This window comes from Apodemus sylvaticus, chromosome 4 (genome assembly GCF_947179515.1).
Source record: "Apodemus sylvaticus chromosome 4, mApoSyl1.1, whole genome shotgun sequence".
NCBI classification, from domain to species: domain Eukaryota; kingdom Metazoa; phylum Chordata; class Mammalia; order Rodentia; family Muridae; genus Apodemus; species Apodemus sylvaticus.
In genome coordinates this window covers 18547918-18563707 of record NC_067475.1, presented here as the reverse complement: position 1 = coordinate 18563707, position 15790 = coordinate 18547918, and the positions used below count along the sequence as shown (strand labels likewise).

The 15790-nt window shown below is 41.0% G+C and overlaps 1 protein-coding gene across 4 annotated transcripts; it reads left to right on the top strand.

Moving 5' to 3' along the window:
- Positions 1–948: 948 nt before the first annotated feature.
- LOC127682609 (guanylate-binding protein 4-like) lies at positions 949–14725 on the top strand. Of its 4 annotated transcripts, XM_052179058.1 has the most exons (6): positions 949–1079; positions 2436–2589; positions 9640–9920; positions 12967–13069; positions 13371–13564; positions 14385–14725. In XM_052179058.1, exons 3-6 carry the CDS (start codon positions 9654–9656, stop codon positions 14580–14582), a joined length of 762 nt encoding a protein of 253 aa, XP_052035018.1. In that variant the 5' UTR covers positions 949–1079; positions 2436–2589; positions 9640–9653; the 3' UTR covers positions 14583–14725. The 4 variants fall into 4 exon arrangements, with proteins under 4 accessions (XP_052035018.1, XP_052035021.1, XP_052035020.1 ...); XM_052179061.1 differs by lacking the exon at positions 2436–2589; XM_052179060.1 differs by lacking the exons at positions 949–1079; positions 2436–2589 and adding an exon at positions 4258–4426.
- Positions 14726–15790: the final 1065 nt, after the last annotated feature.

Sequence of the window (15790 nt, the reverse complement as noted above, 5' to 3'; positions counted from 1 at the left end):
TTACCTGTTGAGAGAATTTTGAGGTTACAGGGACAGAGGAGGCGACAAGAGACGGGAGTCAAGGCGGGAAATTCCGGTCAAGACTGGTTTTAATAACTTTAAGACAGGTTATATAGTCGTTTGGGGGATCGACCAACCGCCCAGAAGTCGGTGGCTTCAAAGGCGGTCCTGTGAATTCTCTGGCTCCAGTTCTCAGCGGGTCGTCTGCCTTCAGCCTGGCAACTCAGGTAAACACCGGCTTGGGGGCGGTGTCAATAGTCGAGGTGCGGAGCCTATTATTCACAGAACAAAGGCCGGAGGTAGCCATCAGAAGAGTTGGGCGGCTTGCCAGCCAGCTTAGTTGCGGGGGGAGGAGACACACAAAGGGAATGAGAAAGAGAATAGGGGAAGGATAAATTGGACAGACTCAGAGAGATAGAGAGAGAGAGAGAGAGAGAGAGAGAGAGGGGGGGGGGGAGAGAGAGGGAGAGAGAGAGAGAGAGAGAAAGAGAGAGAGAGAGTTGCCAGAAGACTGAGTATCTAGAAGTAATTTACTGACACAAACAGAATGTTTTTTTTTCATTCTGTGCCTCAGTTTCTATAAAATCACAAGAAAATGTTATGCATTGAACTAGAACAACTGTATTCTACTAGGAGTGTCTCCAAAAGTGCCAGGGGTTGGGTTTGATGCTGTATGACTGGGCTTTGACACACTTGTTGCATGTCTAATGAAATCACCCAGCCACTTGAAGTATGTCTGTTTTGATGCTTCCCCTTAAGAATAATAGATCAAGCCACCTCAGACTGCTACAAAACTTCACTTTCTGAAGTCTCTTCCAAAACTGAAATTGTTTGGGTCAAGGTATCATGTTCAGATGTTCAGTCTTCTGAACATACTTCCATCTGTCCTTTTATGGCTATTCATCAGAAGCTCTAGATATTTTTAGTTCCATGGAGAGGGCAGTGCTTCATGTGTCCTCCTATGGTTCAGATCTCTGAATGACGTCAGAGCTAAAGGAAGAGCAGGCAGAGCCAGGCAGTGGTGGAAGTCCTCCCTCTCAGTAGTGGAAGTCCTCCTTCTCAGTGGAGAGGAAGAGCAGGTAAGAGCTTCTCACCTTCTTACTAATGCAGACTCCTGGACTCAAAAGAGAGCCCCATAAACCCACAGGTAAGAACCCCAGGACTAAGGACACTGCACTTCTAAAATAACACTCCCCTAACAGTGACATCCTGTTTTGACATCCTGATTCTTTGTGTAGTGATGATTATAGTTAGACATTTCTATCATGTCAAAATAGGGTATTTGTGCCTCCAGATGTGAGAGTTTGTAAGCTCCTTTTTCCATAAAAGGACATTGTATGGGTATTTGTTGGCTATGAGGAAGAATAGGGAGAGTAGCAAAAAAAAAATGTGCCAAGAAAAAAACATTAAGGACTTTAACTAGAAAGAAAAGGTCAAAAGAGCTAAAAAGTTAGAGATCAGAACAGGATGGAATTGGAGATACATACACTTACAAATTTTGTATTTTCCTTTCTCTTATAAATTTGAATCACAAAGGGAATGAGAAAGAGAATAGGGGAAGGATAAATTGGACAGACTCAGAGAGAGAGAGAGAGAGAGAGAGAGAGAGAGAGAGAGAGAGAAAGAGAGAAAGAGAGAGAGAGAGAGAGAGAGAGAGAGAGAGAGAGAGAGAGAGAGAGAAAGAGAGAGAGAAAGAGAGAGAGAGTTGCCAGAAGACTGAGTATCTAGAAGTAATTTACTGACACAAACAGAATGTTTTTTTTTTCATTCTGTGCCTCAGTTTCTATAAAATCACAAGAAAATGTTATGCATTGAACTAGAACAACTGTATTCTACTAGGAGTGTCTCCAAAAGTGCCAGGGGTTGGGTTTGATGCTGTATGACTGGGCTTTGACACACTTGTTGCGTGTCTAATGAAACCACCCAGCCACCTGAAGTATGTCTGTTTTGATGCTTCCCCTTAAGAATAATAGATCAAGCCACCTCAGACTGCTACAAAACTTCACTTTCTGAAGTCTCTTCCAAAACTGAAATTGTTTGGGTCAAGGTATCATGTTCAGATGTTCAGTCTTCTGAACATACTTCCATCTGTCCTTTTATGGCTATTCATCAGAAGCTCTAGATATTTTTAGTTCCATGGAGAGGGCAGTGCTTCATGTGTCCTTCTATGGTTCAGATCTCTGAATGATGTCAGAGCTAAAGGAAGAGCTGGCAGAGCCAGGCAGTGGTGGAATGTGGCGATCCACACCATTCGCCATTACAAGATGGCGCCGAGGAGTGCAGTAAACACCTTTATTTTGGCCCATGTTCCAGCAGGAGTCTGCCAGGCAACAGCTGCAACCTATCCCAGCCTGACTAGCTTATCAACAGGGGGAAGTCCCTGCCCTGCCTATATATGCCGCTCCCTCTCCTTCTCCCTCGCCCCTTGCCTCCAGCTCTCCCACAACCAAGAAGTGCTCCAATAAAGTGTGATCAGAGAAGAATCCTCGTGTCGGTGGTCTTCTTCCCCTGCTGGTCAGGGGCTCGCCACAGTGGAAGTCCTCCCTCTCAGTAGTGGAAGTCCTCCTTCTCAGTGGAGAGGAAGAGCAGGTAAGAGCTTCTCACCTTCTTACTAATGCAGACTCCTGGACTCAAAAGAGAGCCCCATAAACCCACAGGTAAGAACCCCAGGACTAAGGACACTGCACTTCTACAATAACACTCCCCTAACAGTGACATCCTGTTTTGACATCCTGATTCTTTGTGTGGGGATGATTATAGTTAGACATTTCTATCATGTCAAAATAGGGTATTTGTGCCTCCAGATGTGAGAGTTTGTAAGCTCCTTTTTCCATAAAAGGACATTGTATGGGTATTTGTTGGCTATGAGGAAGAATAGGGAGAGTAGCAAAAAAAAAATATGTGCCAAGAAAAAAACATTAAGGACTTTAACTAGAAAGAAAAGGTCAAAAGAGCTAAAAAGTTAGAGATCAGAACAGGATTGAATTGGAGATACTTACACTTACAAATTTTGTCTTTTCCTTTCTCTTATAAATTTGAATCACAAAGGGAATGAGAAAGAGAATAGGGGAAGGATAAATTGGACAGACTCAGAGAGAGAGAGAGAGAAAGAGAGAGAGAGAGAGAGAGAGAGAGAGAGAAAGAAAGAGAGAGAGAGAGAAAGAGAGAGAGAAAGAGAGAGAGAGTTGCCAGAAGACTGAGTATCTAGAAGTAATTTACTGACACAAACAGAATGTTTTTTTTTCATTCTGTGCCTCAGTTTCTATAAAATCACAAGAAAATGTTATGCATTGAACTAGAACAACTGTATTCTACTAGGAGTGTCTCCAAAAGTGCCAGGGGTTGGGTTTGATGCTGTATGACTGGGCTTTGACACACTTGTTGCGTGTCTAATGAAACCACCCAGCCACCTGAAGTATGTCTGTTTTGATGCTTCCCCCCTTTTTTTTATTCGATATAATTTATTTACATTTCAAATGATTTCCCCTTTGCTAGCCCCCACTCCCCGAAAGTCCCTTAAGTCCCATTCTCTTGCCCTGTTCTCCCACCCACCCCTTCCCACTTCCCTGTTCTGGTTTTGCCGAATACTGATTCACTGAGTCTCTCCAGAACCAGGGGCCAGTCCTCCTTTCTCCTTGTACCTCATTTGATGTGTGGATTATGTTTTGGGTATTCCAGTTTTCTAGGTTAATAACCACTTATTAGTGAGTGCATACCATGATTCACCTTTTGAGTCTGGGTTACCTCACTTAGTATGATGTTCTCTAGCTCCATCCATTTGCCTAAGAATTTCATGAATTCATTGTTTCTAATGGCTGAATAGTACTCCATTGTGTAGATATACCACATTTTTTGTATCCACTCTTCTGTTGAGGGATACCTGGGTTCTTTCCAGCATCTGGCAATTATAAATAGGGCTGCTATGAACATAGTAGAGCATGTATCCTTATTACATGGTAGGGAATCCTCTGGGTATATGCCCAGGAGTGGTATAGCAGGATCTTCTGGAAGTGAGGTGCCCAGTTTTCGGAGGAACCGCCAGAATGATTTCCAGAGTGGTTGTACCAATTTGCAAGCCCACTAGCAGTGGAGGAGTGTTCCTTAAGAATAATAGATCAAGCCACCTCAGACTGCTACAAAACTTCACTTTCTGAAGTCTCTTCCAAAACTGAAATTGTTTGGGTCAAGGTATCATGTTCAGATGTTCAGTCTTCTGAACATACTTCCATCTGTCCTTTTATGGCTATTCATCAGAAGCTCTAGATATTTTTAGTTCCATGGAGAGGGCAGTGCTTCATGTGTCCTTCTATGGTTCAGATCTCTGAATGATGTCAGAGCTAAAGGAAGAGCAGGCAGAGGCAGGCAGTGGTGGAAGTCCTCCCTCTCAGTAGTGGAATTCCTCCTTCTCAGTGGAGAGGAAGAGCAGGTAAGAGCTTCTCACCTTCTTACTAATGCAGACTCCTGGACTCAAAAGAGAGCCCCATAAACCCACAGGTAAGAACCCCAGGACTAAGGACACTGCACTTCTAAAATAACACTCCCCTAACAGTGACATCCTGTTTTGACATCCTGATTCTTTGTGTGGGGATGATTATAGTTAGACATTTCTATCATGTCAAAATAGGGTATTTGTGCCTCCAGATGTGAGAGTTTGTAAGCTCCTTTTTCCATAAAAGGACATTGTATGGGTATTTGTTGGCTATGAGGAAGAATAGGGAGAGTAGCAAAAAAAACATGCGCCAAGAAAAAAACACTAAGGACTTTAACTAGAAAGAAAAGGTCAAAAGAGCTAAAAAGTTAGAGATCAGAACAGGATTGAATTGGAGATACATACACTTACAAATTTTGTCTTTTCCTTTCTCTTATAAATTTGAATCACAAAGGGAATGAGAAAGAGAATAGGGGAAGGATAAATTGGACAGACTCAGAGAGAGAGAGAGAGAGAGAGAGAGAGAGAGAGAGAGAGAGAGAGAGAAAGAGAGAGAGAGAGAGAGTTGCCAGAAGACTGGGTATCTAGAAGTAATTTACTGACACAAACAGAACGTTTTTTTTTCATTCTGTGCCTCAGTTTCTATAAAATCACAAGAAAATGTTATGCATTGAACTAGAACAACTGTATTCTACTAGGAGTGTCTCCAAAAGTGCCAGGGGTTGGGTTTGATGCTGTATGACTGGGCTTTGACACACTTGTTGCGTGTCTAATGAAACCACCCAGCCACCTGAAGTATGTCTGTTTTGATGCTTCCCCTTAAGAATAATAGATCAAGCCACCTCAGACTGCTACAAAACTTCACTTTCTGAAGTCTCTTCCAAAACTGAAATTGTTTGGGTCAAGGTATCATGTTCAGATGTTCAGTCTTCTGAACATACTTCCATCTGTCCTTTTATGGCTATTCATCAGAAGCTCTAGATATTTTTAGTTCCATGGAGAGGGCAGTGCTTCATGTGTTCTTCTATGGTTCAGATCTCTGAATGATGTCAGAGCTAAAGGAAGAGCAGGCAGAGGCAGGCAGTGGTGGAAGTCCTCCCTCTCAGTAGTGGAATTCCTCCTTCTCAGTGGAGAGGAAGAGCAGGTAAGAGCTTCTCACCTTCTTACTAATGCAGACTCCTGGACTCAAAAGAGAGCCCCATAAACCCACAGGTAAGAACCCCAGGACTAAGGACACTGCACTTCTAAAATAACACTCCCCTAACAGTGACATCCTGTTTTGACATCCTGATTCTTTGTGTGGGGATGATTATAGTTAGACATTTCTATCATGTCAAAATAGGGTATTTGTGCCTCCAGATGTGAGAGTTTGTAAGCTCCTTTTTCCATAGACATTGACAAATCAACCTTCCTGGTGGGATTTTTTCATATACGAAACAGAGAAAACCCATGTGGAAAAAATATTAATTTATTTTTAAAATGCAAAATAAATAATAAATAAGGAGATCGACTTTCCTCTCTTTACTAAGATGAAAAAAGTGTACCTGCCATGTAATCTACCACCATCTTAAGAAGATCATATGGTAGAAATCGACTTTTAGTCCTGCTAAGCTCTCAGCTTAGTTTTGTGTCTCCTTTTTAAACTAAGAAAGCAACATCAGATTGTATGTTGGGGGTACTACTGGTATGATGACACACCATGACCAAAGCAACATAAGGAGCAATGTCTTTATTGGGCTTATAGCACTACATTGCAGTCCATTACTGAAGGAAATCTGGACAGAAATTTAAAAAGGGTAGGAACTTGTAGATAAGAGCTGATGCAGGGTCCCTGGATGGGTACTGCTCACAGGATAGCTCAGTGTGGCTTGCTCAGTCCCCTTTCTTATAGAGCCCAGGACCACCAGCCCAGAAATGGCACCACCCACAATGGGCTGGGCCCTCGAACATCAATTACTAATTAAGAAAATGCTTTATAGGCTTACCTAGAGCCTGCTTTCATAGGGGATATATTATCTTTTTTTTAAAAAAAAATTACTCATATATTGCATACTAAGTGCATGTTCTGTTCCCCTCCTTTCTATGCTCTCAGTTCCCTTCATCCAACTCATCCACTTCTCAACTTCTTCTCTTCTGTTTCCCTTCAGGAAGGAGCAGGCTTCCCAAAAATATCAACCAAGCATGGCATAACAAGTTACAATAAAACTAGGTACAAACTCTCATATCCAGACTGAACTAGGAAACCCAGTAGAAAGAAAAGTTCCCAAATTTGACAAATCAGAGACTGCCCTCACCCCTATTGTTAGGAATACACAAGAACAACAAGCTATAGAAACATAATATAGGAAAAGGATCTGAATCAGATCCCTACAGGTTCCCCAGTTGTCAGTTCAGTCTCTGTGTGCTTCTGTGAGCCCTAGCTAATTGATTCTGCGGGCTGAGTTCTTGTGCTGTCATAAGCCCTCTTGCCTAGGACCATCTAACAGACTTTAGGTGAATTAGGAATTATCATGAAGAACTAGCTTATTCTGTCTTGGTAGAGCTAAGCTGTGGACTATCCTGTGTCTTGTGTCTTTTTCTGGAAAATGATTTTTTTTTTGTCCGTAGATGAATTAGGGCAACATTTGCTCAATGGTTGTCCTGCCACAAAAGTATATCAGCTGGGGGTAATGATGCTCTCCCAACTGTGAAGTGGGTACAGTCAGGTGTAGACAATGCCTCTAGACAAAAGATTTTCAATAATGGCATGCCTTAACTGTCATATTCTGTGCACTTTTGACACTACTGAAAAAATATCTATGCAAAGTACATCTGAACTGTTGCCCTTTAAATACTCTCAGCTATTTCTAATTGAAATATCTCTAAACACCATTTTATAATTAACTCAGAACCACAAGCTTGCTATCTAGCCCTCTATTTCTGAAAGAGTTGCATGGGCACACTGACTGTCTAAGAGTAACAATACTGATATCAATTTTTGTATCAATGTACATATTTGTACTAATGAAAACCTTAATTCTGTATTAGACTAACTTCTGTACTAACATAAGAAGACATAACTTTAACATTGTATCAATTATAAAGATTGATGAGCCACGATAGGAGAAAGCTAGGCTGCTGAGGCAGAAGTGGGTGGACAGGTGGGAGAGCACCTTCACAGAGGCAGGGGAAGGCAAGAGGGGATAGGGGCTTATCAAGGGAAAAATAGACGGGAGATAACATTTGAAATGTGGAAGAAGCTCTCTGAGCTGGAGAGCCTGAATGAGGATGAATTGGATTCTGACTTTGTGAGACAGGCGTCAGACTTCTATTCCTTCATCTTCAGCTCTTCTAAGGCTAAAACTCTGCCAGGAGGCATTGAGGTCAATGGTGCCCGTAAGTTTCCTACCCAGTTCTCAATGATTGCTTCAGACAGGATGCTCTTTGGTTATATAATAGCCATTTAACTCCAGTTTTTACAATTTTGCCAAATTTCAGATGGTCTCAGATAATACTTAATATTATCTGAGTCAAACATCTTTGGCCAGGAAAAGTTTATAATGGTCTAAAAATATGGACTTCATCCTTAACATTACTGTACTTACCTGCAATGAGTATTGGATATTTCATCTATTCAATTTGGCGTCAAAAGACAACTACATTGTATATTCAATTATACATAATTTAATTAAAATAAATTTAAAAGTTCAGGTCATATACTTACTTTGAGTGTTCAGTAGCTATCCATGTAAGTCTGATGCCAGTAATATTGGGAATCATAGACATAACAATCTGTTCTTAATTTTAAGTCCCTACTGGATAACATTAAGCTTCATCAAACTAAGTAACACTCCACATTTAGCTTGGATTGTATTATATGTGGCACATAGAATTGAATCCACCACAGTCTGTGTTCAAAGACTAGATGATATACACATTAATGAAGATAGAATGGAATTTTTAAGGGTATTAAGACTAGTTGGATACATAATTAGTAAGCCCAGCCATATTTTATATAAAGGGGAGATTTTAGCCATTGGTGAGCAGGCAAATCACCTGAGTGTCTTGGTAATATGAAGTTTCTGAGGTAGTGCAGGTGTTTAGAATATGGAAAGCCTTGTTTCAATAACAAGGACTACAAATGCTAATTAACTAGTAAATAATCTATTAAATCCACAAATATGTACACAACAGAGCTAAGGTGCACTTCAGTTGAAGATCTACTTGCCTCCAATTCCATGTAACATATGTAGAAACCTTGCTTTGGTTGCTAATACAAAAATCATTTAGAGGTATTTTGTTCTATTGTGTCAGTGGGATAAACAGCAAGTCATGAGTGCTATGCTATGTGAGTTCAATAGGGTAATATGTAGAGTTCCTTATTGTCCAGAGCTGCTGTATAAAAACTGGACCCCTGTGGTATCAGAGTCTAGAGTGAGTCCTGATAGAGGACCTATGTGGTAAAGGAGGACTCCTAGAAAGTTAGAGGTGCTCTTGCTCAGTTTTATTGGTCAGCACAGAAAGGGTTGTTTTTAGAGGCAACCTGTCACCCAAGGCAGTCTGTCTCACCTTGGGTAAACAATTCCAGGAAGAGCAGACAGCTGGAGAGACATGTAGGCCATGAGTGCCACACTTTCCTCACTCCAAGCTCCTCAACTCACCCCTATCAAGGGTCAAAGGTAGCTTCTTCCCCTGGAAACCTCCTCAATTTCCCACTGCAGAGATGTTGTACCTCACTATGCATCCTATAAAAAATAATACTGTCTGTTAATGGTCAGACTCTGGTCTCGTCCTACCCTCTGTCACTTTTCTCTGGATTTTGAATCTAACAAGCTAATTCTTCATTAACCTGAAATTCTCGACATTCTGATACATGGGGTCCATCATTAAAGGATATTCACCAGTTAAAGCATTTACTGTACAAGATAGGCCACCTCAGTTAGTTTCGGCAGCAAAGTGTTGTTTCAAAGAGCATCTGAAAATAATACTTGAATCATTGGCTCATTTCAAATGTAATGGATTAAAGTACAACAAAAGACAAAAGGAATAAGAAAGATGATTATGATAGTATGGGAAAGAGGGTTCATAGAAACAAGATTTACATGGACAAAGAGGGTGATAAAGAGAAGAAAAAAGAAAAAGTTGTCTTCAGTAAAATGTGCCTTTTAAGAATGCAGACCATAAAACCTTATAAAATAGGAATGAGAATTCTGACTTTCATGTCTCACCAGGACTGGGAATTATCATGCAGACCTACTTGGATGCCATCGGTAGTGGGACTGTTCCTTTTCTGGAGAATGCAGTGACGACCCTGGCCCAGCTTAAGAACCCAGCAGGTGTTCAGAAGGCAGCTGACCACTACAGTGAGAAGATGGCCCAGCGAATGAGGCTCCCCACACACATGCTCCAGGAGCTGCCGGATGTACCTGTAGTCTATGAGAAGATATCCATTGCTGTTTTCACAGAGCACTCCTTCAAATATGAACAGATGGAGTTCCAGAAGTTGCTTCTGGTAATATACCTTAAGACTTATCCTTACTGGTTTCTGCCCTTCTCTCATGTGACTTTGATATTGCATTTTGATCTCATGCTCTGTCCTGCGTGTCATGGAATGAACCAGGTTTCTTAGGCTTAACCCATGGAAGGGGAAGAGGTTAAAGAGTTAAAATATCCCACTTGACTTTCAGCAGAAGCTGCAAACAATGTGTATCTATTGGGTCAGGCTGCTGAGATACAGCACAAGGCATGTTGGTTTCTATTCACCAAGTTAAAGCAATTAGTCAAGTAGGATTAGTTTTCACTTAAAGGATCTAAGACCTCCTTTAAGCTCCTCCTTTATAAAGGCTCTATTTTATCATTCCCTGTTTCAAATCCCTCTGGTATCCCTTGCTATAATCAATCATAGTACACAGATTTAAATGAGCACGTAATTAAATAAGCTCTATGTCTTAAGCGTCAGCCAGACCTTACAAGACAATGAGTGTCTATCATTTTATCGCAGTGGTTCACACCCTGTTCATTATGTCTCCTTCGGGGCATGAACAACTCTTTCATGGGGGCTTCATAACAGGAATCCTGCATATCAGATATTTACATTACTGTTTATAACAATATCAAAATTACTTTTTTGAAGTAGCAACAAAAAAACCCACCTTTATGTTTGGGGATCAGCACAACATGATGAACTGTATTAAAGGATCACAGCATTGGTAAGGTTGAAAATCACTGTATGAGGGGACTTAATAGTACAAAGAAACATTCTCATGATCAAAAACCTTGTCACTCAATCTTTGTATAAACATCTTACAAGTGACAAGAATGTATTAATTCACACTGATGAAAACAGTTCTTTTGTAGTTCAGAAGAATCCACCCTAGAATTTTCATCCTTTAACTTCCCAGTCTTCACTTTCTTTCAAAGAATTCCTGAAGTACACACTACTGTTTGTAACAAACCTACGCAGAACTGACAGGTGTATTTTCAGTGCAGATATTTTGGCCCACACCAAACCTATTCTCCTCAGGAAGTTGCATTCCCTCCTGGTTGAACTTTGCCCTCATTATTGATTTGGGGAAACCCCTTCATCCTAGCAAATGAAGAAACACACAGATGTCATACCCACTCGCTAAGTTGTTAAGCTTGAGGCCAAAGAAATTAGACAGGTTTATAGAAGTCACTCACAGTGACCACAGAGACGTCACAATTTGCAAATCATCTTGTCCCCATCTACTCTGTTACTGTCACATTGCTTTGTCCACTACAACCACAATGATACCTTTCTTTTAACAGCCTACTTGACTTGTCTTTCCCTACTCACCCAGCAGGTCACCATAGGGGAACGGAAGGAAAGTTTCATGTGTCAGAATGAAACAGCATCTATCAGTCACTGCCAAGCTGAGCTGGAAAAGCCCTCAGAGACACTGAGGGAGAGCATGTCACATGGAGCTTTCTTTGTTCTTCAGGGCCACAGTCTCTAATTTGAGGCCAGGAAGAAGGATGGGCAGGACTATGAGTGAGCACCCAGGAAGAGGGTGAAGGTGAAGGTGAGAGCAGGTGCAGTCGTGCAGCTAGGGCACAGCTAGAGCGAGAACTGTGTGTTGCTCTTGGTTTCATAGAGCACACAGGCTCTATGGACAGAAAGCAGAGTGAATACATCATGGCCATTCTAGTTTTTACATAAACAAAATACTGCATAATAATATATAACTTCTAAATATTTGTATCCTCTAGAAGTGAGATATATAACAAAATCCAAGAGAAAGAGAACATTGATTTATTGAATAATCTGATAATTTAATCAGAGTATACATTTTATTATAGGAAAACACTTCTATGGTCAGGAATCTTATGATTTTAGATACATGGACAAATAGAGTATGCTTATTAACTATGAACTTGTTATCAACTATAAAGAGGTAGAGGCAGCAGTCGAAATTACAGTGGTGAGGATGATAATGGTGATGATGCTAACATATTGAGAGCTCATTTCCTAAAGTGAGTTAATGTTATTTTCCTCATTTGAATATCAGCCTAAAACTCAGGCTCAGGATGAATTACTTCTTAACAATATTTTCATTGTGCAGTTGAGGGGTGTGATGAACAGAGAAACTCACACAGACTTGCCAAAGAGCAGGGCAGTTTCATTCAGATTGAAGCTATCATATAGATGAGAGAGGAGTATACAGGCCAGATCCACAGTGACCACATAAGTGAGGCTATTCGAATGTCCCAAGTCCCACCCTGGGTTAAATTGAGTGGATCTAAAAGTAGGCAGAGCCAGTTACTATGTCCATAGTGTGACTCTCTACTCTAAAAGATTTATTAAGTCTTGCATTTAATTGCTCTAATACTCATGTACTTTCACATGCACAACTCATCTGATTTTAATTATATGCATGCTCAATTATGCATTGGCATATGGGTATTCCTGATAAAACTTCAGTTGATGGACCAACTTTGCCTGATAGCACTGTACATGCACTAAAAGCAACTTGAGTCCAGATTGCCCTTTCTATTCTATAGGATGCATACATAAGTGATACAGTTGAACAGAACCTGTCATGATGTGATTGACTTAGGGGTAAAGACACATGTACTATTATTCAGAGAGGAGTGTATGTGTAGTCTATTCAGGAAAACAAGAAGAGGGTCTGAGGTGCTAGGTGCATGTTTGAAGGGGAGAATGTGTGTGCATTACATGCAGGTAAAGGAATCAGGCTGGCAAGGGCATCATTACAAGAAGGTAGGGATGTAAACCCTAAACCAAATAAGGTCCCAGACTACTGTTGTACTGCTGTTCCATATGTATTTGTGCAACTGCAAAGAATGTTGGACAGGAGTGTTACCTGGAATGGCTAATGGGTGATATTTCTGGAGAGCAACAGGAAATTGTTTCAGGGGTGTTTTTATCTCAGCAGAGAGCACAGAGTTCAACCAAAGAATTGAATAGGAACTAAAGCAGGATTCAAATACTACAGTCTGTATAGTAATTTCATAGAAAGATAACTCACTCTTTCATCAGAAGAATGCATCCTTGCTTTCTGTCTTTTCCTACCCAGGCAAGCAAGACCTTCCAGAACTTCCTGACATCACAGATCACTGGGGACGAGTTCATCTGGCAGTCAGATAAAGCCCTCACTGAAAGTCAGAAAGCCATTGCAGGTACAGAGGAGGGCTCAGCTCTCCAAGACTTCCTGTAGATCTTCATGACTGAAGGAGAGGAAGATCCCCCCAGACAAGGGCTTCCTTCCTGCATCCCCTTCTAGATCTGCAAACTATGATTAGGCCTGGTGATGCATGTCTAACTAGTCAGTACATTCCTGTCACATAGGGTGTTATTGCATGGTGGTATTGTTTCAAATCGTTTTCATGTGGAAATCAGCCTGGTCTATGAGATTGGAGGGCAGGAGGAAGACATTAGTTCTGACTGTCCTTTCTTCCTTCTCTAAAACACTTGCGACAGCTGAGAAGGCCAAGAAGGAGGCAGTGGAGAAGGAATTGGAGCTAAGTAGACAGCAACGAAAGGAGACCGAGGAAAAAATGGAGGCTCTAAAGAAAAGCATGTCAGAAGCCATGGCCCAGATGCAGGCGATGATACAGATGGAAAGGGAGAACCATATGAGAGATCAGCAGTGTGTTCAGCAATTCATGATGAAGGTGAGTCTTGAGGGAATGGGCATACATGACCAACCCCGGCACTCCTGGAAGGAACAGTATGGCATTGTCAAGAAAATCATGATCCCAGAGAAAACCCCCAATGACATGTGACCCTAAAAACCTGAAATCCACCTCTACTCTGCTGAAGTCCTTAATATTAAAGACATAACACCTACTGTAGTGTCAGTAATGTGAAGAATGTGGGACTGAAAAAAAAAAACATTCCTATAAAACTTGCATGCTTTGAGTAGCCATCTTTTACTTCACCTGAGAAATACCTCAGCCCATGTCACCAAGAAGTCTTAGCAGAATAGTTAAGGAATATCAGTTTGAAATGATCTGATTGGTCAGGATATGAGTCTGAGGCTCTGAATCTTGCTGTGCATATTTCCAGAGATAGTTGCTGCATTCTACAGAGCTAGAGTACAATACAAATGCAGTCTTTCTTCCATCCCAGACCTTGACACCTCCACTCTCAGGGGCAACAGTTCTTTACCATCATTTGTTAGACAGATGGGGTTTGCTCAGCTCCGTGTAGCTGAGACTGGATGAGAGTTAAACTGTTGGCCCCCTCACAGATGTTGGACTTTAGTCCATAGTGCTTATGGCTGTGATAACCCCAAGGCTCCTTCATCCCAAGGAGAGAATTGTAAACTAATATCAATAGACACTTTCACTCTTGAGGTGAAAGTTTGAGGTTTGGACAAACTTGTCAAATTCTAATTTTATAAAATGGTAGAAACATGCTCAGCTGCTGAAGATGTTAATATGAAATGCCAGTAATAGAAAACCTGACAAATGGACTGTCTCTTTTTGGTAGGTACTAGACAAAGTACTTGACAGAGAAGTTGAGAAACAGTCTGATAAGTGGAAAAATGAAATGAACCGAAGAGAAAGAGAGATTCAAGCCATGAAACAGAATTCTGCTTCCAGGTTCTTTGATGGAGTTCTAGATATTTTCCGTGAAGTATTCAAGGTACTCTACTCAGAGATTAAGAAGCCACAGTGGAAACTGTGATATAAGCCTGTAAGCAGCACTCCTCCATGGCCTCTACATCAATTCATTTCTCTAGATTCCTGCCCTCAATTTCTGCCCTGACTTTCCTCATTAATGGTGTATGGCCTGAGAGTTGCAACATGAAATAAACCGTTTCCTCCTTACTTACTTTCAGTCCTGTTGTTTTTCATAGAATGCCTTGTGTCTTCCATAGTGCTAAGACATATCTTTTGGGGAGATGTTTGAACCTAAGAATTTACAGTCTTAGTTCTTCACACACATTTGAATCACTCCACTGGGTTTTTTGTTTGTTTGTTTGTTTGTTTCTGTTATGGTCAGGTCCTGGTTCCTCCTCCTAACCCCATATTTCCAGACTCAGCCTCAAATATATTTACAGATACATTGGTCATATAGCTAGACTCTTTCCGCCTAAATATAACTTAAAATATCCCATTTATTCTAGTCTATATCCTGTCACATGGCTGGTTACCTGTGCACAGTGATCATGATTCCAACTCATTACATCTTCCAAGGCTAATCACCAGCCTGGTTCTCTCCCACAATTCTTTCTCTCTACAAGGTCCCACCTCTACTTCCTCCCTAAGCCATAGGGCATAGGCTGCTTAATTGACAGGAGATGCATCATTACTATACACAAGAGGTTTCCCGGATTTAAAAAGGCATGCCTTCTCCTTATCTTCCAGTTCATGTTGAGACCTTTGCTAACTAGATGTGTTAGTGGTGTGCTTTCTCACTTGACTCCTGACCTTATAATCTGCATTCACTTCATTCTCAATCTACCCTTACTTTGCTCTTACTAATAAAAACACTTCCTTCTTTCCTGATTGCAGGATCAAGTGTGCTAGAATGAGCACCTTTGCAGCCCCATATTCGTTATTATATCAAATGATCACTGTTCAAATTTCACCCTATTTACTCAATGTATTTAGTATAGTGTTAGTGTAGTGTATCCATGGAATATTTTACTCAACATTCATTAAGTGTAGTGTATGTAAGTTCCTCTTGTGTGTTCCTTATGAAATCAGCAATGGAATTTCATTTTTTTGTTTTTGAAATTAAGTTCTTAATTTAATATCCCAACAGCAGTTTCCCCTCCCTCCTCTCCTCTCAGCACCTCCTCCTTCCTTCTCCCTCCCTGCACTTTCTCTTTAGAAAAGGCAATGCCTCCCATGGATATCAGCTGTCCATGGCACAAGAGTTACAGTAAA

What these genes read in the sequence shown, in the direction of transcription:
- LOC127682609 (XM_052179061.1), top strand. Translation starts at nt 9,654, where the DNA reads ATGCAGACCTACTTGGATGCCATCGGTAGTGGGACTGTTCCTTTTCTG. An exon ending in AAGTCAGAAAGCCATTGCAG is followed by an intron (nt 13,070 to 13,370) that starts GTACAGAGGAGG and finishes CACTTGCGACAG; the next exon opens with CTGAGAAGGCCAAGAAGGAG. An exon ending in TTCAGCAATTCATGATGAAG is followed by an intron (nt 13,565 to 14,384) that starts GTGAGTCTTGAG and finishes TCTTTTTGGTAG; the next exon opens with GTACTAGACAAAGTACTTGA.